Source organism: Mesoplodon bidens (genome assembly GCF_964165515.1).
Source record: "Mesoplodon bidens genome assembly, chromosome: X".
Lineage (NCBI taxonomy): Eukaryota > Metazoa > Chordata > Mammalia > Artiodactyla > Ziphiidae > Mesoplodon > Mesoplodon bidens.
The window spans coordinates 118,319,929-118,345,749 of record NC_138163.1 but is presented as its reverse complement, the minus strand read 5'-3'; the positions used below and the strand labels follow the sequence as shown (position 1 = coordinate 118,345,749).

At 40.7% G+C, this 25,821-nt stretch overlaps 1 protein-coding gene across 1 annotated transcript; it reads left to right on the top strand.

The window, feature by feature from the left end:
* Positions 1-18,273: 18,273 nt before the first annotated feature.
* Positions 18,274-19,832, top strand: LOC308608651 (melanoma-associated antigen B18-like; the record flags this gene model as incomplete). Its single annotated transcript, XM_081221940.1, has 1 exon — positions 18,274-19,832. One exon carries the CDS (start codon positions 18,274-18,276, stop codon positions 19,327-19,329), a length of 1,056 nt encoding a protein of 351 aa, XP_081078066.1. The 3' UTR covers positions 19,330-19,832.
* Positions 19,833-25,821: the final 5,989 nt, after the last annotated feature.

Genomic DNA, 25,821 nt, shown 5'->3' with positions numbered 1-25,821 from the left:
TTTTGCGGTACGCGGGCCTCTCACTGCTGTGGTCTCTCCCGTTGCGGAGCACAGGCTCTGGACGCGCAGGCACAGCGGCCATGGCTCACGGGCCCAGCCTCTCCGCGGCATGTGGGATCTTCCCAGACCGGGGCATGAACCCGCGTCCCCTGCATCGGCAGGCGGACTCGCAACCACTGCGCCACCAGGGAAGCCCAGGAAATACCATTTATGCTCAGGTTGTTCCCTCTTCCCAAAATGACCTCACCTACCTTCTCTGCTTGGCTTATTTTTCAATTCTCACAGTGACAGTCTCCCTAGAGTTACATCTGCCCCTCTTCTCACCTCATGAGTTAGGTATTTCTAAAAGGTACCACTTTAGCTCTCTGTAAATATCTCCATCAAATCACTCCCCAAGCATTCTTCTTTCTATTAACCTATCCCCACAGAGAGAGTATTAGCAACCTGAGAAATGGAAGAGTGTATTCCATTTCTACACCTTCAGCACTAAGCAGAATGCCTGGCAGCTTGGAGGGCTCAATATGTATTTGATGACTTGATGGATAAGTAAATGAGCTATAACTAGACTTCAGTACAAGGCGCAGTGGGTAGGGAAGGCTATAAGGAATGTAAGGTTTGATCTGAAACCAACAAATAAGCTGACATGACTTAGTAGAGAGGCAGTATGCCTCCGAGAAGAAACAATCTGAGAACAGGCACAGAGGTGGGAGTAAGTATACTGCACAGCCAGGATGAGGAGGCAGGCATATCTGGAGCTGTGGGATTATGCTGGCCAGATGGAGATTTCATAGGAGTAGGGATATTTAAGGCCTTAAACAGCAAACAGAGCTGCTGCTTTTTGATGCACTAGGCGAAAGGGGTGCTATTGCTATTATAATCCAGAGGCCAAAGGAGGTTGTAATGTTTTCACTGAAGTTGCTGAGTCTTGTTGCTTGCGTGTTGCTTATTTTTCCGGAGAGCATTATGCTGTAATTTTTTTTCTGGTCTTGTTCTGTGTGACATAATTAATATGGCTCATTTGGACAGAACTGTTAGGAACATTAATTAAAATTATTATGATCCTACTGACTGTGTGACTGTTGTGGAAGCATTTAAAGCCAGAGAAAAACTTTGGTAATTGGAAAACCTTATAAGACATAAGCTTCAAACCACTCATTATGCTTTACCATCGCATAAAGATACAGTCAGCCCTCCGTGTCCGCAGGTTCTGTATCCATGGATTCAACCAACCTCAAGTCAAAAATATTTTTTTTTCATTCCAGAAAGCTCCAAAAAGCAAAACTTAAATTTGCGGCACACCAGCAACTATTTACATAGCATTTACATTGTATTAGACATTATAAGTAGTCTAGAGATGATTGAAAGTTTACAGGAGGATATGCGTAGCTTATATGCAAACACTATGCCATTTTACATAAGGAACTTAAGCATCTGAGAATTTTGGTATCCATGGGGGTCCAAGAACCAGTCCCTTGTGGATACCAGGGGACGACTGTATTAAGTGAGAAAACCAAGGTACTGTTGTTATTAATGTCAAATACTATCTATTTAAGTGAAGGGGCAGCTATTTTTGGATAAAAAACTATGATGTACTGCAGAAAAAAAATACTCTCGCTTTCAAAGAAGTTTTTTTTTCCTTTAAGACACTAGTGAAAATTTTAGTTATCAAATAAAATATATAACAGGAATGGCTCTTTAAAACTCCTCTTATACACTTTCCATGTATGTAGCAAGCTTTTACTTAGCAGTTCGTTTCCTTATAATCATGACTTAGAAAGCTGAGGCTTCTAATTATATCTTCTGAATGAGGTTCTCAACTTTATGCAACAGAAAAAATTGATGCATTCCACTGAAAATGGTTAAATCTTGATCAAATGTGCCTGCCTTCATCACATAATTCCCCACCAAATGAAATTAATATTGAAAACCTTTTCAAGATGATTTTATTGTGCCTTTTATGTCAAAGTTTGAGGCCATATTAAAGTTATCGAGTACTTATCCCCAAGTGTTCTGTTGTACATGCAAAATATGATCAAAGAGGACTGACACCCAAGTAAACTTAGGAATTTGAAAAAGGCATGAACAGGGCTGAATTTCAGCTGTATCCTCCATGGAAAGTTCATTTTTTAATATAAAGGATCCTAAATCATTTTTTTTTTTCTCACGAGAGCAAAAACCATGACAAAGAGAACAGAATACAGAGGTGTAATGACTTTGACATCTTGGAAAGGAAACAGCATTGATGGATTTAACCCTAAGGCAGGCAGGGTAGTCTTCCTTATGTATTTCATTTCTCCAGCAATTAATGGTATTCATGGGCTGCTCTGATGCAAAATAAAGTGACATCAAAACTTCTGCAGATAGACTTTCTCCCAAAGGAGACCTAAGCAATTATAGTAGAACTCCCATGGAGTCTTAGAACACATTTTTGCCCAAGCATACCTCTATTCAAGATAGTCAGCCAGGGCTTTGTAGCTGTTGAAATTGCCGGCTATGCTAAAACATGATAGCCCCCAAGTTTCCCTGTGTTTCAGTGTCTATTGCTATAAAACAAACCAGTTAGTTGCTTAAAAAACAGCAATGTATCATTTCTTAAAATTTTCTAGGTCAGGAATTCAGGCAGGGCTTGGCTGGGCAGTTCTTCTGTTACATACAACAATGCCTGAAGTTACTCTCTCAGCTGCATTTGACCCGTGGTTCAGCTAGTCTGGGAGATACGAGAAGGCTTCACTTACATGGCTGGTCCTCTCTATCCTCATATGCTGTCTCATGTATCCGTTTTCTGATCGAAGCTTCTTTACATCATGGAGGCTGGCTCCCTGTAGAGAGAAAGCAGAAGATGCCTCTTCAGAGTTAGGCCTGGAACTCACACAGTGTCATAACTGCCATAGCCTACTGGTCAAAGTAAATCACAAAGCCAGCTCAGACTCAGGAGGAGAGTAAGTTGACTCCATCTCTTGATGGTATGCGTACAAAAAGGGAAACAAGTGATGGTGGTCAACTGTGGAAACAAACTGAACACTGTATCTCTATGTTGGATATTTAGAGTCCCAGACTGGCCTTCCTCCTGTTCCCAGAGTAGCTTTGCTGACCTTAAGCACATCTTCTGGCAATGTGGTATAAGCAAGTATAGGGCAATGTGGGAATTTATACTGAACAAATCTAGCGTTGCACTGTGGTTCTATCTCTTCTGAATTAAGTCATGCAGTATAATAAAAGCCCATCTGAGCACTGTTTTCCAAATCTAGGAACTCGGGGTAATGCTATTACCTTGGATAGTAATGAGAATTAGAAACAAATATAAAGAGACTGGCATATATCAGGTGCTTAAAAATGTTTGTTGTTGCTGTTGTTATTATTAGATGATTGATGGGGAATGGCTTTCTGGCATACTTCTACCTAGAATCCTTTCTATTCAGAAAGGGAATTGAAAGAGTAGAAGAAAACTGTGATGCTCTTCTGAGACATCTCAAATAACTGAAACACTCTGGCCTTCAAATGTCTGAAGCCTCTTAAATGGGAGGAAATCTCAGAGAATGAAGGATAAGCCACACACTTGGGACTTCCCTGGTAGCACAGTGGTTAAGAATCCGCCTGCCAATGCAGGGGACACGGGTTCGATCCCTGGTCTGGGAAGACCCCACATGCCGTGGAGCAACTAAGCCCATATGCCACAACTACTCAGCCTGTGCTCTACAGCCCGCAAGCCACAACTACTGAGCCCCCCGTGTGCCATTACTATTGAAGCCCGCGCACCTAGAGCCTGTGCTCTGCAGAAAGAGAAGCCGCCGCAATGAGAAGCCCGTGCACCGCAACGAAGAGTAACTCCCACTTGCAGCAACTAGAGAAAGGCCCGCGCGCAGCAACAAAGACCCAACGCAGCCAAATAAATAAATAAATTTTTTAAAAAAACAAAGAAAAAGAAAAAAGGAAAGCGTAAGCCACATACTCAGAATTTAAGTTTGACCCTGAAAGTAGTGGGGAATGCTGATCTTCACCCCTCTTCAACATAGGAATCAGATAAGATCCTGAGAGGAAAAATACAGGACAGGATACTATAGACCTCCTTTCAAATGCTTTGACTACATAACTCAAATAAATAATAGTAACATAATTATATAAAGTAGACTCTCCATGTTGAAATATTATATATAATATATATGTATGTATTCGTATCTATTACATATATATGCAAATACATATACATAGGCTACAAGAGATTCATACTGCTAAGGTTCCCAAAGACAATAATATATTATTTTTGTCATATGAAAGAAAGGGCATTCTATACATAGCACATACTTCAATCAGAACAAGTTCATGGACATGCTACCTTTGAAGTCAAAAAGGGGCCCACGCTTAGAAGTCCCCATGCTGGCTTCAATGCTCTGTTGTCACCATCTAGAAACCCTCAGTAATTTTTGAACAAGGGGCTCTATATTTTCATTTATTTATTTTATTTATTATTTTTGGCTGTGTTGGGTCTTTGTTGCTGCACGCGGGCTTTCTCTAGTTGCGGTGAGCAGAGGCTACTCTTTGTTGCAGTGCCGGCAGGCTGCCCATTGCAGTGGCTTCTCTTGTTGCGAAGCACGGGCTCTAGGCGTGCGGGCTTCAGTAGTTGTGGCACGCGGGCTCAGTGGTTGTGGCTCACGGCCTCTAGAGCTCAGGCTCAGTAGTTGTGGTGCACAGGCTTAGTTGCTCCGTGGCATGTGGGATCTTCCCGGACCAGGGCTCGAACCCATGTCCCTTGCATGGGCAGGCAGATTCTTAACCACTGCACCACCAGGGAAGCCCTACATTTTCATTTTTCACTGGCAAATTACTTAGCTGGTCCTCACTTCAACATACTGTTAACTATGAATTCACATAATTTTGATCAGAAATTTTTCATATGTTTATGTGTGCTTATGAGTAAACAGATACATGTATAAAGTACTCATAGACCAAATGTCATTCAACCACTCAACAAATAACTACTGAGGGCAGATTTATACCTATATTAACGATATATTACTTCATTATTTATTACTATATGATTTTATGTGTTTTTATCAGGAAGAGAGAAAGATCAAGGAATTTTGTGATTCCTGAGACAGATGTTCCAAAGGATGTTACTTGAAAGCTCCTCATTAACTATTCAGAGGAGGAGGACCAGTGACATGTAGACACTTTCTCCCTAAGTGCCAACCCAGAGGTGTCTCTCGTGGCCCGCTCAGTTCTCCATGTACTCACTCAGCCAGGAGTAGTACCTTTACTGTCAGAAAAATCATTTTCATTATGCAGAATAAAGTGATTCAACTGCCAAAGGCAATCTTCATGACAAAAAACAGCAGCTCTTTTTTCTCTTTTCACAAATAAAGTTAAGTATAATAACAGTAGGATGAGCTTCAGGAATGATGGAATTCTCTCCCTCTCTCTCTCTCTCTCTCTCTCTTTTTGTTTTCTGTACGTGGTTTCAGAATTCCTTTGGTTAATGAATAAGAGTAATCCTTTCTGTAGAAACATTTTGATATAAAACATCAGGTGATTTTCAGAAACCTTCATACTTTGAAACTTAAAAAGATAAAATATAGGGCTTCCCTGGTGGTGCAGTGGTTGGGAGTCTGCCTGCCGATGCAGGGGACATGGGTTCGAGCCCTGGTCTGGGAGGATCCCACAGGCCGCGGAGCGGCTAGCCCCGTGAGCCACAATTACTGAGCCTGCGCGTCTGGAGCCTGTGCTCCGCAACAGGAGAGGCTGCGATGGTGAGAGGCCCGCGCACCGCGATGAGGAGTGGCCCCCACTTGCCGCAGCTGGGAAAGGCCCTCGCACAGAGGTGAGGACCCAGCACAGCCATAAATAAATAAATAAAATTTTTTTAAAAAAGCAAAAGAAATCTGAATGAAGTATGGTCTTAAAAAAAAAAAAGAAGAAATAGCCTTTAAAAAAAAAAAGATAAAATATAAGCAAGTGGTCAAGTCAAGCAACCCAATAAAGGCCATGATAGTGAGGGAAGCCTCATGCTTTCCAGTGGCTTTCAAAATATAAAGAAGTAAATCAAATTTCATTGTGTCCTCACAGAAAACATCACGACAACTCAGTCTCCATCATAGAACTGGGATTACCAAATGTTTGCTTCTAAGTAATGATAGCCCTAGTAAGAAAATTGCCAATCTTTAGCGTATTCAAAAATCCCAAGTCTTTATTAAGCACAGTCAACAAATCTGCAGTTTGAATTCTATTTTTGCATCTCCCTGACAAATCTCTAATTAAAAATACAATAATTTTGAATATCACACTGAGGCAGTGGATTACATTTTATGCCTTCTTGTTTCTAAACATTAATATGAAAGTCCAAGCATCTAGAGAGTCCTCCCCATCTTTTACAAATGTTGACAAAGAATTTCAAAAAAAAGATAATAAGCAAAATCTCTGTATATAAGTGAGAGAGCTTTGATTACATAGGCCTGTGGTGTAACATACACTCAAGTTTTTACATTATTTATGAACAAATAAAGTCTTAAAGATCTGCTGACCTTAAAACACTTTTAGCTACTGTACTATTTTCTTTGTGTAACAAGAAGTAGAAAATAGTTTGTGTTCTAGGGATCCACAATAAAAACTCAAAGGCAGATTGCATTTTGATTAAGGTATGGATGGTAGATTAGACTACTGTTGAGTAAATATTCACTCCCCACCTTCTCCGCCCCGACCTGGATGAGAAGAGTATACATCCACGATACGCTGATGTTGGGTTTGGCCATATGACTTGCTTTTGCCAGTAGGATATTAGTGGATGTGACAAATTGAGACTTGAAATGTGCTTGTATGATTGTGGCCTAGAACTTGTTCTCATGCGTGCATATTGCATCATTGCTAAGAAGAAGAGGCTACAAGTAGCCCCTGGAGCAAAGAGGATGACAGACACATGTAGCCGACTTGGATCCTAGCTTCAGCTTGGATCCAAGCCCAAACAAACTCAGACAAGATCACAAACTATCAGCCAACTTGCAGAAGCATGAGGGAGAAATAAATACTTGCTATATGCATTGAATTTGGGCTTTTTAAAAATACAACACAATTGTGACAATAGCTAACTGACTCAACAAACTATTTAAAGAACTACAGAAGTATAGCTCTTCCAGGGCAAAATCTGGTTCCATATCTACTCAGGCAAGGTATTGAATACATTAGATTCATTGCTAGAACTGTCAAACTGAGACTTTAAGCAACATGAAATTACTTGAAAATAACATTCCCTACAAAAATTATTTATGCAAAATTACTAAGCATTCATATTAAAATACATATAAATTTCAATTATCACACTATCAATATGTGGTTATATATGTTGAAATACACATAAGTTTCAATTATTTTATACCATCAACAATGTTCATCATGACATTCAACAAATTTTTTTTTTTTTTTTGTGGTATGTGGGCCTCTCACTGTTGTGGCCTCTCCCGTTGCAGAGCACAGGCTCCGGATGCGCAGGCTCAGCGGCCATGGCTCACGGGCCCAGCCGCTCTGTGGCATGTGGGAGCTTCCCGGACCGGGGCATGAACCCGTGTCCCCTGCATCGGCAGGCGGACTCTCAACCACTCCGCCACCAGGGAAGCCCACATTCACCAAATATTTTTTAATGTCTATTATAAGTTACCAGGCACATGCAAGCATCATTTACACCCCTAACCCACTGTACACAAGGAGTGGTCAACAGTTCAATAAGCACAGGATAGGATATTCATCTAGGAACTTTCTGATACATTCTACTCATCACCGTCATCTCATGGTGTCTTGAGTTGGTTACTATATTCTTTACTGTTGACTTGGCTATTACTAGAAGTTTTACTACTATTACTGTTCACTACATTTCTCTACCTGTTTTTTATTACCTTTTTTTTTTTACAGCATTTTAAACAAAGTGTCACCAAGAAGAAAATTCTCCCAGAAAAGATATCTTTCTAATTTAGAGCAATTGGTTCCTGGGAGTAGGAGGAGAGAATGGTAAAATATTCAAATTTTTACCACTATGCTCTGTGAAATGTATGTGCTACACAATTCAAATAAATCACTTAGATTAACTGTGCCTCAGTTTCCTTTCTCATCCATGAGATGGGAAAAACAATAATATATACCCACACCTTTCAACATTGAGATGATCAAATGCTGTGTCTGAAAACACTAAAGTCATATAAGTCATTTTTTTCTTCTTTATTTAGAGGCAGTTTTTAGCAATATCAAATTTTCTCCTTACAAAAAACCTGCCTTTCACTATTTCAATAATATATCTCTTGTACAGTGTCTTCCACTAAAAAAACAGCATTTCCTCTTTTCAAAAGCCAAGTAAAAATTTTAAATGGAAAATCTTTTTTTCTAAATGTCTATTGTAACACTGCTATTATGGATATGCTCGATTGTGAGTTTATTGCTACACAATGGTGCAAATGGTCCAAAATAGATCTTGTCAAAGAACAGATTGCTATTATGATTGATATGCTTGCACCAGGGTTGTGTTTCATAAAATATGTATGTTGTTTTGTTTTATTTGGTTTTGTTCTATTTTTTCTCCATGATGTTTTTGTTTGAACTTGTTGTGTCTAATTCAGCTATGGCTTGGTCAATGCTACATGACCTTTCTTTCTTGGTGTTTGTCTTTGGGCTATTTATCCAGTCATCGGTCCAAGAACTAGGAAAAGCAAACAAAAACTAGTTTCATTCAAATAGTAAATGGTTTGGCATAGTAGAAGTATAAAAGGGAAGAGTTGGTTAAAACCATTTTTGATTTTTTCATATATTAGCTCTGTATGATATACTTCTCTGTATATATTTTATTATCTATATATCCTACACTTCACTGCCATGAATATATCAGAGATTTCTTATTGTTTAGTGAAATCCTCTACACATTTAAAAATGTCAAGGCATGAAAACTGAGTTTAAAAAAACTATCTAAAACTCCTGTTTAAAGACCTAGATTAAAACTAAAGTTTAATAGGAAATACTTATTTTTATTTAAAAGCCCAATATCCTTTATAAACAACTTCCTTCGAATGACAATAAATGTACACATCTCAACAGTCACCACAACATTAAATGTAGATGCAATGGAACCTGAAATTCTGGAGAGTTTCTTAAGTTTTGGAAAAGCAGGACTCTAAGCCATGAAGAAGTTAATTACTGCAAAGCTTATTGATTCATTCTGAAAAAAATAAATTTTTAAATATCATACTCATCCTAAGGGTCAGCTGGTGTCTTACATTATACATCATGATTGCAACAGACCCCATAAACTATGTACCACTGAAAACAGAAAAGGACCTCTCTAATGTAAATACCAAATATCACATATTAATCACAATATGCTTTGCCATCAGTTTCACATTTACATATAAGCACAATGCACACAATCATTTTTTCTTCTAAATGAACTTTAGTTGCATTAAAAAATGTATTATGCTTGTAGACATTGACATTTTAAAAAGCTGTTTAAATTGAAATCAAATTAGAAAAAAACAGTTAATATTCATTTTAATAGGAACACAAACGACTCAGTCTAGGAAAAGCCGATAATGAGTTTTTCTACTTTGCCATCATAATGTACATTCAATGAGTTGTCCTTCACATAGCAACATAATGCTGCCATCAATAGAACATATGCTTTGTGCTATTTTTCAAATGGTGATAATGAGTTTTTCTGAAGCGAATACAGTATAGAACTGAAGTACACCAAATTCTCTAGATGTCATAACTAGAGTTCCTGAGTATATGGGTTTAACTCTTTATAGAATATCTTTATTCATTACTTTATTATGCTTATAGTTCAACAATATTATGAGTGGATTAGTTCATTCATCAACATTGAATAAGAAATTGCTATCTCTACTGATTAAAAGTAAAAACGTTTATTGGATATTCATAGGAATACCAAGCTCTGGCACCAAAACATTGATAATTTTTATATATATGCAACAGAATTATGGGTGATTAAATTGTTTTCGATAGATTCTAATTCTCCTACAATAAGTATGCTTCGCTGCCCATTCTTAAAATGTTGGGTTGCCTTCATATTTTTTATTTCACTCTGTACGCTCTTCCTTGCCAATCTCATTCATGTTCATTGCTTCCATTTTCAAATACCTGCTCATGACTTCACATGTGCATCCTAAGCCCAGGCCTCTCCTCTAATATTCAGCTTCACATATATTTCTGCTTACCTGCTATCTTCACTTGCATATTTATTAAAAGTGCTTCAAACACAGCCCTCTTTAAATCGAACTCCAACCATACCTCCAAATTACATCCATTCTTATCAATCCTACTCTTGGTAAATGGTACACTTGCAGAATTCCCAATCTCAGTAGGTGATGCAACTGTGAATGCAGTTGCACAGGCCATGGATATAAGCAGGCATTTTTGACACTATGTTCTCCTACACCATCCATGTGCAAACTAGCACATGAGTCTTGCAAATTCTACCTATACACAGCTTTCTAATCTGTCCGAATTTCTCCATCTCTGATGTCACAATCCTGGAATACTGTACAAGTACAAGTATCTGGAATTCTTTTTCCTATGTGTTTTTTGTTTCTTTTGCTTTGCTTCCCTTTTTTTTTTTTTTACACCGCAGCCACAGTGTTCTTTACAAAATGCATATCTGAGCAGGTCATTCACCTGCTTTAAAACTTTTAGTTCTTTTATTTTGCATCTAAGAAGAAACCCAAACTCTTTTACTACACTCTACCCATTGACTTTCACACTAAAACTAAAGTGGTTTTCCTGCCAGTCCACTGAGTGGTATTCCTCCAGTCTACTGAGTGGTGTTCTTCCAGCGCGCCAACTTTATTATTCAATCAGACCTTTGTGCAGGCGGTTCCCCTAAGGAACAGTTTCCAAACCTCACTCCACCCTTGTTAACCTAACTCACATTCATCCTTTTTTCTAGGTTAAGATACTAATTCTTCAGGACAGCCTTCCCAGACTTATTGAATCAGATAGTATCCCACTATTTTATCTCTCTGTCCTTCTCCTTTGTAATGTTTAACAGTTTGTAATAAATGTATACACGTGTCTATTGGATTTACATCTGTCATTCCCACTAGACGATAAGTTCTAGGAAGGCAGGGTCTGCTCACATTTTGCTCACCATTTTCTCCTCAGCTCCCAGCATAGTGCATGGTTGAATTACTGCTGCATTAAGGATGAGAATGTCTTACACTCAGAAAAATATTAAAGTGGGAACAAAATACATGAAGTCAACTTGGTATTCAAAGTGCATAGAATCAGAACATGTTCACCTGCTTGGTTAAGAATCCACCTGCCAATGCAGGGGACACGACACGGGTTCCATCCCTGATCTGGGAGGATCCTACATGCCGCGGAGCAACTAAGCCCGTGTGCCACAACTGCAGAGCCTGCGCTCTAGAGCCCGCGAGACACAACTACTAAGCCCGTGTGCCGCAACTACTGAGCCCACGCACTGCAACTACTGAAGCCTGCATGCTCTAGGGCCTGCATGCCACAACTACTGAAGCCCACGCGCTCTAGGGCCCACATGGCACGACGACTGAAACCCGCAAGCCTCGAGCCCATGCTCCGCAACGAGAGAAGCCACCACAAATGAGAAGCCTGCTCACTGCAACGCAGAGTAGCCCCCGCTCACAGCGACTAGAGAAAGCCCATCTGCAGCGACGAAAACCCAATGCAGCCAAAAAAAAAAAAAAGAAAAAAAGAACATGTTCACTTGCTCTAAGAATACATAAATCTGACTTTGAGATTCTACTTTTTTTTTTTTTTTTTTTTTTTTTTTTTTTTTTGCGGTACGCAGGCCTCTCACTGTTGTGGCCTCTCCCGTTGCGGAGCACAGGCTCCGGACGCACAGGTTCAGCGGCCATGGCTCACGGGCCCAGCCGCTCTGCGGCACGTGGGATCTTCCCAGACCGGGGCACGAACCCGTGTCCCCTGCATCGGCAGGCGGACTCTCAACCACTGCGCCACCAGGGAAGCCCGAGATTCTACTTTTGACTTGAGTAAAAACCGACATCTAATTGTCCACCAGATTAAAAACAACATAGGGCTTCCCTGGTGGCACAGTGGTTAAGAATCCACCTGCCAATGCAGGGGACACGGGTTCGAGCCCTGGTCCAGGAAGATCCCACATGCCGTGGAGCAACTAAGCCCATGTGCCACAACTACTGAGCCGGCACTCTAGAGCCCGCCAGCCACAACTACTGAAGCCCGTGCGCCACAACTACTGAAGCCCACTCGCCTAGAGCTTGTGCTCCACAACAAGAGAAGCCACTGCAATGAGAAGCCTGTGCACCACAAGGAAGAGTAGCCCCCGCTTGCTGCAACTAGAGGAAGCCCACGTGCAGCAACAAAGACCCAACACAGCCAAAAATAAATAAATAAACAAACAAACAAATAAATAAATTTAAAAACAACAGTTTCTCTTAAATAAAAGAGCTAAACTAAGAGCGTATTTCCTTAAAGGTCTTTTCAACTGAATGCTTAAGATGATTCTATAGTGAACAATGTCCTTATAATAAATACCATGTTAATTTTTTTCCTTATAATGACTTTAATACTAGTTTATAGTTGAGACCAATTTTTAACCATCATTTTGCTTATCAAAATTATGAGTAACATTACAAAGAAAAAAACAAAGAAAAGGCTAAGACAGAAAGTAATGAACAGGCTTATCTACTGTCAAGGAATCTTTGCCACTTCTGACCAGGAGAAAAAAAACAAACTTCTTCTGACACCCCTTTTCTCTATCTCTTGTTTAGTCTAAGCCCTTGGTATCTTCATGACTGTGGTCAAGTTCCTGGTTTAGTGAATAAAAACTAAATGGATGAATGAAAGCTTCTTCATCTTAAAAGCCTCAGTTCCTTTGCCTGTATAATCCAATAAATAAAACCTACACCACAGGTGAAGTACTATAATGCACATAGCACACTTCCTTGAACATAATGGGTCCTCAACAAATAAGTAGTTATTATTATTTTTACTTTAAAATATTTGTCCTCCCTCCTTACTATTTCCCCTCATATCTCTGTGGCTCAATAACAGATGTTTTAGAGAAGGGGGTGGGGAAACCCATGGGCCCCATTCCATAATTCAGTCACACTTTAGATTTAAAACAGTCTAGGACACTAGGCTAATTAAAGTTTTCCAGTCACAACCACTTCTTTCTTAGGGTACTTCTCACTTATCTTGTAGTAGTTGATAACTTGTCTTCCCATGCCTTCTTGCCTGCCGAATGACTGCACATACATTGATACATACTGAGAAGGTTAGTTCTCACATTCCACTAAGAGTGAAAATAATAAGAAAACAAATGAACAAAGAACCAAAACCTCTTAACTGATCAGATTTTAAATGTTCCAAATACCCCAGTATTTGGTATTTGCTAACGGCCATCAGGCACAAGTGTTTAAAAAAAAGCAAAAACACAACCCATAGCACTAGAGACTTTAAAACCCTTCATTCTAAATTTAGTACAGCATATGCAACTTGGGAGTTCCAGCTACCATTGTGGTCAGAAATTCTGCAATCATTTATTTTTTTCTAGGTGTGACAGGCAGAATTTTAAGCTTACCCCATATGGCTCACACTCCTGTTTAATCCCCTCCCATTGAGTGCAGGAGGGACCTGTGAATATGATGGAATATTGCGTCCGTGATTAGGTTATGTTACATGGCACAGTTGACTTTAAGAAAGGGAGATTATCCTTGGTGGACCTGACCTAATCAAGTGAGCCCTTAAAAGGGGGCAAGACTCTGTCTTCCTGGTGAAATGGATTCAAAGTTCTGGGGGTTCTACATGAAGGAGATTCTTCACTGCGGGCTTTGAAAATGGAGAGGGCCATGCGGCAAGGAATGCAATCAACTTCTAGGAGCTAAGAATGGCCCCCGTCTGACAGCAAGCAAGGCAATGGAGACCTCAGTTCCACAATCACAAGGAACTTCATTCTGCCAACAACCTGACTCCTTGAAGTGGATCCTTGCCCAGAGCCTCCTGATAAGAACACAGCTCAGCCAATAAGACACCTTGAGAGTGAGGACCTGAGCAGAGAACACAAATGAACTGCACCTAGACTACTGACCAACACAACTGGGAGATAATAAGTGGATGTTATCTTAAGCCACTGAGTCTGTGATAACTTGCTATGCAGCAATGGAAAATTAATCCACCGGGTATCTCAAAGGATGGATCAAGAAGACTGATTTTTAGAACTTTCTCAAAGTTTCAACCCAATAAATATTTCTAAACAACTAATAATTTGTAAAGTTTACAAAGTATTTTCTCATATATACTTTTATTTAATCATCCCAACAACCCAGTAAAAAGAATATCTTTATTATCCACTCTAAACTTTTTTTTTTTTAACAGAGTCTCATATAGGGTAATTTTAGGGCTCAAGATCACAAAAGCAGACAGTGAAATGATGCCTAAAATTTAAAACAAGGCATTAAGTAATGATGCTCTTAAAAGTGTGAGGCCAGGATCAATATTAAACACTAAAGACCTACCAGGACTGGGGCTAGGGTGAGACAAGTCAGGCCTTCACCTTGAGTTCAAAATTTAAGGTAAGGGGGGAACCAAAAAAATCTCAGTAATCAAGATAAATTATGTCTCAATTCCATATTTTAAAAAGTCAAAATAAATGCCAAAATCCATGATGAGAAAATATCACACCTTTAAATAAAAACACCATCCGCTGGCTAAAAATAGGGTTAAACAAGTGAGGCACTCACTCTCAGCATCATACAAGTGCAGGGTCAGATCCTGTCTTTATTTAAAACTTTGTATTTATTTGCATTTATTTATTTCATTATTTAAAATAAAGAAAATTTATTTATTTTATCACTCACCTCACCTAAGTCCTGGCCCTGACTCAGTAACATGTACCCTTGGACACTTCCTTATCTTCCATTTACTAGGCCATATTAACATTTTCTATTTCTTAAATAAACTCTCTACTCAGTTATTTTGGTTGTCTGGCAAGGGGCGAAGTTATGTATTCAAAAGCAGAGTTCTCTTAAGCTGACAACGTGACTCCTGGCTATGTCAGTCTAAGCATGGTGTCACAGGTATTGGGCTCATTGAAGACAGTGCATTCATTCCTCTAAAATGGCCTTGATCACTAACATGTCTTGTTCCTCCTTAATATCATTATCCTGGCTGGAGCTGATGTTTCAGAGAATGAGGCATGGGGATGAGGAAGCCTTCAGCAATTCAGTCCTTCATTGGCAGTGTGGCCACTGAAAGGGCTGAAATGGTACTGGACACAGCAGATTTAAGTGTGGACAATTTGTTCAAGTCGAACTGAAACAGAAAGCAAAGGGGAACAAAGTCTTCAGCCATTGAAAGGCTCAAGTTATTAGTAGGGGCTGAATCACCCTAAATGACTTCTGCTTCAGAAGGCATTATTATACCGTTCAGGGGGAAGCAGGATGGGCTGAAGCACAGGGGGGAGAAGGAGGGTATAATAGATAAAGAACTCTAAAATAGTTGTAACAGTTAGTTTATAACCTAAGACTCCTTACCCACAGTTTGAGTGTCTTTGCTCTAGAACATTCTGTATTTCCAGGCTTATTAACTTAGAAACAACCAACAATGTTACCTACTCAAGAAGTAAACATTCATTCAAAAATCTAAACATTTAATTTACTAACAAGTGAAATGAGAAGTTGGAAAATTATTTTAATAAACTGAGGCAACATATTAGCATATTTATTCAAACAAATCAGATATTTCTGCGTTGACCACATTAATGGAGTCCTTAAATGAAGTCCATTAGGACAGCCCTATATTGAATACATTTGTGAACCCAGAGGACAGAGTGCCACAATTGGTTTTTATGTCTACATATGCATAAACTAAGACAGTAATAACACTTACACTACTTGCCATATCCCCACTGGAATTTATAAAGAAAAAAGTAAAACTCAACTAGCATTAACGACTGGATAGTTTTATAGAAAGAACAGAGAAACTATATCCCTTCAAAGAAAGCTGGCTTTGAATAAATCATAGGAAAATTTTCTATGTCTTCCAAAGTTATAACTATCTGTAGGCACAAATAATATGTCATGTGATAAATTCTAGGGCCTGAACATTGATTATTCCAATGCTGCTCATTAATAGTAATTAATGAAAGATGAATTATTCAACCAGTTATTAACTGGTTTTGTTCTCAAGCAAGACTTTTTTGTTATTTAAAATTATAAAAAATATGAAACAACTTTGGGCTAAAGACTGTTCTGATATTGATTAGACAAAGAGAGATTTAGCTCTCTTTATCTATCTATCTATCTATCTATCTTTCTAGGCAGTAAAATAGGGCCTTGTAAGGCTCACGTCAAGAAAACAAAAGGGAGGATAACAGAAGGTTCTACCTATAGATATATTTCAGCTAATAATCTTGAGAAGATAGAATTGGAGAATTACAACTCAGCAGTTCTAATGGATTAATGGATGACAGTGATGATCCTCGATGACTGACAACATCACCACAAAGGAAACTACAGACACTATGTATCTCCTACTAGAATTGCAGTGTCACCTCTGGAATGGTTTTGCTAACAAAGAGCAGTATTGGAATTCACTATGTTAACAGACAGAGAAGAGAAAGCATTTGATCATGTGTGGGACTAAAGAAATTGATAAAAACTCAACACCTGTTCATGGTAATAACTTTTAGAAAACTTATATTAGCATGGAATTTCCATATTGTTACATCAACAGCAAACATATGTAAGTGTGAAATGTTAGAAACATTCCCAATAAAGTCCAGAAGAGGACACGGAGGTATGGCACCAACTTTGCTGTTCAAACCTGGACTGGATTGCATAGCCAGTATACAGCCATACACAGCAATACCAAAATAAAAGTCATGAATAATGAAAAGAGCTAATACGATCCTCTAACTAAAAACTCCAAAGAAATTGGCTGCCAAATATTCAAATGTATAAGGAACTTCAGAAAGCTGGTGTAGAAGATCACTATACCAAAAGGAGGACTCTTATCACACAAAATCAGTAACTAATTAGAATATGTAATGGAAAATACACCATTCAAAACAGCAGCGCTATCCAAAATATACCTAAAAAGAGAACTAACAAAAATGCACAGGATCTTTATGGAAGCAAATATAAAAAATTACTGATAGATTTAGGTAAAAAAAGTCTCAAATACAGCAACATATTATGTTGATTCATGGTGAGTAGAATAGTGCACAGATGTCAATTCTCCGTAAATTATTTACAGATTTATGCCTTACCTGACGGGTTTGGTGCGGTGTCAGCAGAGAAGCAGCCCAGCACCCACAAGGCATCAAGGTAAGACGCTGAAGGGTGACAGAAGGGAGAGCCCACTCCAAAATAAGAGGCCACAAAGAGCCCCCCTACTGTCAATCTTGGGAGACCCCAGACACGGCTGCTAGGCTCAGGTTCCCCCTTACTTCTAACTGGGGGTTCTGAGGGAAATGAGAACTTGGTCTGAGGCCAGCTGACTCATCTCAGCAGAGGAAGAAGTCCCGGGCCCTGTCAGGAGTCAGGTAAGACCCCGGTGTGAGTTCTGCGTGATTCCTCCGCCTCCCAGGAGAGAGAGGGAGGCCCCCAGAACCCCACCTCTGCTATAACGCTGGGAAGCCCAGGTGGGCGTGGCCAGAAGCACTCTCCCTAACTTCTGTCACACCAGCTATAGAGCCTGAGGCTTCGGTCTGAGAGGTGTGGCCTCGTATCAGCAGACGGAGGAGTCCCAGAACTGGAGAAGTGTCCAGGTGAGTAATCTCCGTTAGAACTGAAGGGACACACTCCTCCCAGAACTGAAGCGGCCCCACAGAGCCCCGCCCTGTAGCGACATGCCCCAACCCCCCTGTCGACCCCGAGTGGCTCAAGCGTGGCTGTTATGCCCAACCCCCCCTCCACTTCCGCCTGCAGAATTTGTGGGATGGGAATCCTTGGTCTCGAGGGGTAGCCTCAAGTGAGCAGAGGGAGGAGTCAAAGGGCTGGTCAGGAGTCAAGTTTAGTATCCTGGGTTAGAACTGAGGTGACAAGCTCCTGCAGAACAGAGGAGGTGCACAGAGTCCTGCCGGCCCCTGTCTCGTGGGTTCCTAAAACAGTACCCTTAAGGGGAAAAGCAGAGGCAGCTTTTCTTGGAGCCAAGGGAGAAAAATCTCCCTACTGAGGCTATACACACCATCTCTTCCTCTGTCTTCTTCGGTGACCTCTCATCAACCTTGACAGATTAAACAACTGCCTGCAGTCCCTGACCAGAGTCATCATGCCTCGAGGTCAGAAGAGTAAGCTCCGTGCCCGTGAGAAACGCCGCCAGGCCCATGCTGAGACCCAGAGTCTGGAGGATGCTCAGGCCACTGGGGTGGTGGCGGCGGCGGCGGCGGCAGCAGCAGCAGCAGGAGAGTCCCCTTCCTTTGTCTATCCTCTCTCCGAGGACAGGCCTCAGAATATGCCTGCTGCTGGGACACCTAGCAGTCCTGAGGGACCTCAGGGAACCACCAGTGCTAGTGCAGCTGTTTCATGCACCAATTCAGATGAAGGTACCAACAGCCCAAAGAAGGAAAGCTCAAAATCCTCCAAGGGCACTGAGGGCTCACACAGAGATCCTTTAAAAATGAAGGTGGCTTGGGTGGTGCACTTCCTGCTGCAGAAGTATAAAACCAAAGAGCCAATTACTAAGGCAGACATGCTGAAGTTTGTTATCAAAAAGCACAAGCGTCATTTCAGTGAGATCCTCAAGAGAGCCTCTGAGCGCATGGAGCTGATCTTTGGTCTTGATTTGAAGGAAGTGGATCCTGTCAGGCACTGCTATGCCCTTGTCAGCAAACTAGACCTCACCTCCAATGGAACGATGAATGAAGAAGAGAACATACCCAAGACCGGGCTCCTGATGATGGTGCTGGGTGTGATCTTCATGAACGGCAACTGTGCCCCTGAAGAGGAGATCTGGGAAGTGCTGAATACGATAGGTATACGTGCTGGAAGGAAGCACTTCATCTATGGGGAGCCCAAGAAGCTCATCACTGAAGATTTGGTGCAGCTAAAGTACCTGGAGTACCGCCAGGTGGCCAACAGCGATCCTCCGCGCTATGAGTTCCTGTGGGGTCCACGAGCCCACGTTGAAACCAGCAAGATGAAAATCCTGGAGTTTTTAGCCAAGGTTCATGATACAGTGCCCAGTGCCTTCCCAGCCTGCTATGAAGAAGCCATGAGAGACGAGGCAGAGAGAGCCCAAGCAAGAATGGCAGCCAGGGCTTGTACTGCTGCTATGGCCAGTGCACGCTCCAGGGCCACGGCCAGCAACTTCTCCCAGGCTACGTGAAGTTCAAGGCTGGTTCCTCCCTTTTTGGTTGAAAAGGTGTGTCAGTGTTCTAATAGTGGAGGGCCAGGGTGGGACTGGAGAAGGGTATATCCCTGAGTTCCTGTTGTGTATTGCTAACTTGGAATTTTACCTTTTTTTCTTTTTTATTTAGGTTATAGTTCAAATGATGAAGTCTGAGAAGATTGTTTTCCTTGTGGAAAAAGAGCAGTAACATTCTAAGTTGTGGATGGCCAGGGTGGGTCTATAGGGAGCACAGAGTAATATCCTCTTTGTGTTCCTATTCTATACGGTAAATTTAGAGTTTAATCTTTTCTCTCCCTTTTCTTTTCTTTTCCTTTTTCTTCTCTTTTCTTTTCTTTCCCCCTCCCCTCCCTTCCTTCCTTTCTCTTTCTTTCCTTTTGTTATATTTTCAATGTTGTTTCTTTAATAGAAGGTATAATAATTTCAGAATCTAAATTTATTAGTGACCTCAGTTACATATTTATTAGATTTAACTTAATAGAGTTAAGATTAAGAGTTTTATTATTTTGTAACACAAATTGGGAAACCTTTCGTATTTATTGAACTAGAACAATAAAACATGGCATGGTAATAGGCATTTCTTTGGAAATGTGAAAATTTTTTTCAGTAAAATTACTGGGATCAAAAAATACAGGAGACTTCCAATAAGGATGTTAAAAAAAAATACAGGAGAAAAAAAGGTTAAAAAATGTGCAGTTCTTGGTTTACCTTATCCATTTCAGTCTGTTATTCTGTAAAAATAAAAGATACATACCTGGATTTGCTTAGCTTATTAAAGAATGTAGGAGAAATAAAACACTTATAAACTACAGCTCATGCTCACTGGCTCATTCATTCTCCAAATACTGAGCATCTGCTCTTTGAAAATTATTGTGTTATAAATGGTGAAACTAGGATACAAAACACCCTGCCTTTAGAACTGTACAGTCAAGGAGCCATAATTATATAGAGAAGGTGGTGAAATACCCTCTAAGACCTAAAGGACAAGTAAGAAGGAGTAAGGAGGTAATGGGACAGGGATGGGGTTGGGAGACGTGGGAGGGGGAGGGTGAAAACAATAAGGTACAAATTCCCTGGGGAACAGAAGTTTGGGGTTTGGGGAAAATACAAATCACTTAGTGGGATATCCTGTTAATTTAAGCTGGGTGGTAGACTAGATGAGGCTGTGGGACTGGTGAGCAGAGGCCAGGTATACAAACGCTGTTTCTCAGAGTTGGAGGACAAAACCCTGGAATGCAAACCTGTTCATAAGAGTTACTTTAGTATCATCAATAAACCACAGGAAAAGCTCCTCGGGCAGAAATGGAAGGGGTCCTGTGCTCTTGTTCAAGTGCAGCTGAACACAGAGCACAATCTAGTTGTTTTATGCACAGCATCTCCAAGGAATTTATGAGAAATAAAGGTGACACGCCCTTGAGGTGGAATGCTGAGAACCATATCTCAGGCATTAAAAAGGCGTTTTAGGGCTTCCCTGGTGGCGCAGTAGTTGAGAGTCCGCCTGCCGATGCAGGGGACACGGGTTCGTGCCCCGGTCCAGGAAGATCCCACATGCCGCGGAGCGGCTGGGCCCGTGAGCCATGGCTGCTGTGCTCCGGGAGAGGCCACAACGGTGAGAGGCCCGCATACCACACACACACACACACACACAAAAGACATTTTAATTAGGTTATCTTGAGTATAATTTTGCAAACTCTAAGGGAGGGCTCCATATTAGGTGGTGAAGAAGTGAATAAAAATACAGGTGAGTTGGATGGAAAGGCACCCAGGGGGGGCATTGTTGATCCTTGACACAAATTCTACGACCTCTGAGTTGCATCCAACTGGGGTGGACAACCCCACATACAAATTAAGTAACATCCTCAAATGGGGGAATTTATTTTGTTTTACCTGCGAAGCAGCTTTATGCGATCACTTGGTGGAAACTGCATATTCTGTGATACCTCTTGGATTAATATAACATAAATCTTCCCAGAGGGGAGGGTGGTATCATCTGCAGTACAAAAAAAAAAAAATTCATATGATAACTGCGATTCAATAAAGACCTTACTCTGTCAAGTGCTTCATATCCATTACATATATCCCAACAGTCCTACAAGATAGGGCTTATTAGACATACTTTGCAGATGAAGAACTTGTAATTTTCTCGAGTTCACATGGCTGATAAGTGAAAGAGCCGGGACTAGACCCCTGGTCCACATTGAGGCAGACCTTCTGTCTTTTCATTCTCTATTATTCTCACTACTCCAAGATGTATCACATACAATTAAAAAACAAGACACTCAGAATGGCCATCATCAAAATATCTAGAAACAATAAATGCTGGAGAGGGTGTGGAGAAAAGGGAACACTCTTGCACTGCTGGTGGGAATGTGAATTGGTACAGCCACTATGGAGAACAATATGGAGGTTCCTTAAAAAACTACAAATAGAACTACCATAGGACCCAGCAATCCCACTCCTGGGCATATACCCTGAGAAAACCATAATTCAAAAAGAGTCATGTATCAAAATGTTCATTGCAGCTCTATTTACAATATCCCGGAGATGGAAACAACCTAAGTGTCCATCATCGGATGAATGGATAAAGAAGATGTGGCACATACATACAATGGAATATGACTCAGCCATAAAAAGAAATGAAATTGAGCTATTTGTAATGAGGTGGATGGACCTAGGGTCTGTCATCCAGAGTGAAGTAAGTCAGAAAGAGAAAGACAAATACCGTATGCTAACCAAACGTAAAATAGATAGCTAGTGGGAAGCAGCTGCATAGTACAGGGAGATCAGCTCTGTGCTTTGTGACCACCTAGAGGGGTGGGATACGGAGGGTGGGAGGGAGGGAGACGCAAGAGGGAAGAGATATGGGAACATATGTATATGTATAACTGATTCACTTTGTTATAAAGCAGAAACTAACACACCATTGTAAAGCAATTATACTCCAATAAAGAGGTAATAAATAAATAAATAAGAAGCTTTGGTCTAATAAATAAACAAACAAACAAACAAACAAATAAATAAATAAAAAACAAGACACTCTAGTCAAAGTACAAAACGCGATCCTGATGAAGGAAGGTGAATATGAGAATAAAGCACAATTTGGGGATTGCCTGTGGGTTTCATATGCTGAGGATCCCCCTGTCACTAGCCCCAGGGTTCCCTGACAGGTGACTCTGCCCACATACTGGCACAGTCCTGTACCAGCACTTTCCTGAATTACAGCATGTTTCTTCTGGGTCTTCCCCAGTGTGCCCTCCTGCCCAAATCGGAACCTCAAACACTGACCAGCTCTTCACTGTGACCTCTGGAGCTGCACCCTGTTTCCTGTGATACAGGCAGTCCAGAGTCATATGCCCTCCCCTTGATTAAAGCATTCCAACTCTCTGCACGTGTACAGTGAAGGTCCCATCCCTCCCAGTGGAACCACTGACAGTGAAGTCTAGATACCTGGTTACCACAGCCCCATCCCCAGCCCACAAGTTTCAGAGTATATTCCAAGTGAGCTGGTGATCACAGTCATTTCTTACAGAAGATACTGGTTCTTGGGATATAACTGAAGTTAGATGGGGGGTTTTGTAAATGACTCAGATATTGTCAGTAGGATTTTGAAGGAATGTGTTATTTGAGACAGGCCACTGAACACATACACCAATGAGTGAGTTTACGAAAGCCTCCCTCATAGGTTGAAGATGAGAAAAGACCATGGAATTCACTGTCTAACAAACATCTACTGAGGCTGAATCCCTCAGAACCCACAGTCGTTCTAGGAGGGGAAAAATGTCAGGGGTTTCCTGACAGATACCCTGTCTTTGAACAACAAAGATCAAAATAATTCACCATCCTTCATAGGCCTCTTATCTCAGTTCTTGCCCCAGAGGAAAATCCTGGTTTTCCCTTGTGCCTAATGTCACCTGTAAACGTGTCCTACACGTTCAGTCCAATCCGCTTCTACTTAGGAAGGCTCATGTGACTACGCAGACACTGAAATATGAACAATGTTTGTCAACTCCAGGCCAAGGAATTTGAAAGCCAGTATGCCACTTCCATGCTTTCTGTTCCATTCAGCAGCAAACATGGAGATCGCTTGTTGAGAAGTGGAACCGCCAATGGGAGCAGACTGGATACCTGGGTCATCTGACAGTGGAGGCCCCTGCCTACCCACATTGGACTTTATGTGTATAAGAAATAAATTTCTGTTGCTTTAAGCCATTGTGGGTCTGCAGGTTTTATCTGTTGCATCAGTTACTTTATCTGATTAATGCATACCTACTATTTTTTTTAATTTTTTTTTAACTTATTTTTTGGTTGCATTGGGTCTTCGTTGCTGCGTGTGGGCTTTCTCTAGTTGTGGTGAGCGGGGACTGCTCTTCGTTGCGGTGAGCGGGCTTCTCATTGCGGTGGCTTCTCTTGTCGCGGAGCATGGGCTCTAGGCGGGCAGGCTTCAGTAGTTGCGGTGCGTGGGCTCAGTTAGCTGTGGCTCGCGGGCTCCAGAGCGCAGGCTCAGCAGTTGTGGCGCACGAGCTTAGTTGCTCTGCGGCATGTGGGATCTTCCTGGACCAGGGTTCGAACCCGTGTCCCCTGCACTGGCAGGCAGATTCTTAACCACTGTGCCACCAGGGAAGTCCCATATACCTACTATTTTTGTGGTTAGATGTATTTAATATTGTCATTACAAAGGTAATAGTACATACATTCTTGCTGCAAAAAATTCTTACAGATAGATTACAATCTCCCCCTCTCCTCAAAGTCCAGCCCCCGCCTCAGAGGCAACCACAATTAACAAACTGATGTGTGTCATTTTAAAGCTGACCTGAGGCTTCTTCATATGTACATGTGCTATAAAAATATATTGAACTTCACATGTATGATTAACAACATACATATTGTTCTGCCTCTTGACCCTGTCACTTAACAAAATGAATGCAGAATATTTCCATGACAGCACACATAGATCCACCGCACTCATTTAACAACTAAGATCCTTTTTCTTTAAAAAAAAATCATGTTTATTGAGATATATTTGATATAAAAAACTGCACATATTTAATATGTACAATTTGATGAGTTTGGACATATGTATGCACCTGTGAAATCATCACCTCAGTCAACGTAACAGACATATCCATCCCCTCCAAAAGTTTCCTCGGGTCCCTTTGGTTTTCTCTTTCATGGTGAAAACACTTAACATGAGATCTATGCTCTTTCAAAAATTTTCAGTATTGTTAACTATAGGCACCATGCTGTACAGCAGATCTCGAGAACTAATTCATCTTGCATATCTGTGTGTGTGTGTGCGTCACATTGTGTATGAATCACATTTTCTTTCTTCGCTTATCTTTGATGGACGTTTGGGTTGTTTACATATCTTGGCTGTTGTGAGTAGTGCTGCAAGGAACACGAGAATGCAGACATCTCTTACAGATCCTGATTTCCATTCTTTTGAATACATACCCAGAAATGAGATTGCTGGATTATATGGTAGTTCTACTTTTAATTTTTTGAGAAACTTCCATACTATTTTCTATAGTGGCTATACCATTTTACATGCCCACCAACAGTGTACAAGGGTTTGATTTCTTCACATGCCAGCCAACACTTAATTATGCTTTTTTAAAAATTAGAACCTTCCTAACTAGTGTGAAGTGATATCTCACTGTGGTTTTGATTTTCATTTTCTTGATAATTAGTGATGTTGAGCATCTTTTCGTACCTTTTGGCCATTCGAAAGGAAGATCTTCAGGAAGAATAAGACAGGAGCAATCAGGGTGTTGCAAGTCTTGATTATGCACAGATGTTAATCATGTATCATGAGAACTCCAATCATCATGTTCCAAACTGCCCTCCAAGAAAAAGACACGTAAGGATTACCCTACTTCTTATGTTTGTGTGATAATTAATCATTCTCCTCCTAATGGACATACAAATTGTTCCCCATTTGTTGCTATGAGTAATAGGACTGAAATCAACATCTTTGAACATGAAATCTTAGACAAATGTGCATGCTCTCTCACAGGAAAGACATAGAAAAGTGCAAACTTGATTCAAGTGGGCAGAGTGTTCAGACTGAAATTTTTTACAAATATTGCTGAACTTCTGTTCCAAAGACGCCATACCAATTTACAGTCTTTCAGATTCACGTGTGTGAATGCCTTACATTCTCATGGGCATTTTATTTCATCAGTCTTTTAAATTTTGGCCGAACTTTCAGATGAAAGATACTGTCTCGTTTTTTATTTCCTTATTTTCAAATAGGTTGAGTATAAAATTAAACTTTTACCCATATGGAGCTGGATTTCTGCATTAATGTCTTGAGTACCAGGATTCTTCTAGGCATACTTTACATTCTGAAATATCAACAAGACATCCCTCCTTTACTCGGAAAAGCAAGGACTTGATGAGTATGATCAGTTGTTGGGCAAGAGAACCAGGGAGGACACCCTTAGCTAGTGAAGCTCTGAGATCACAGCAATT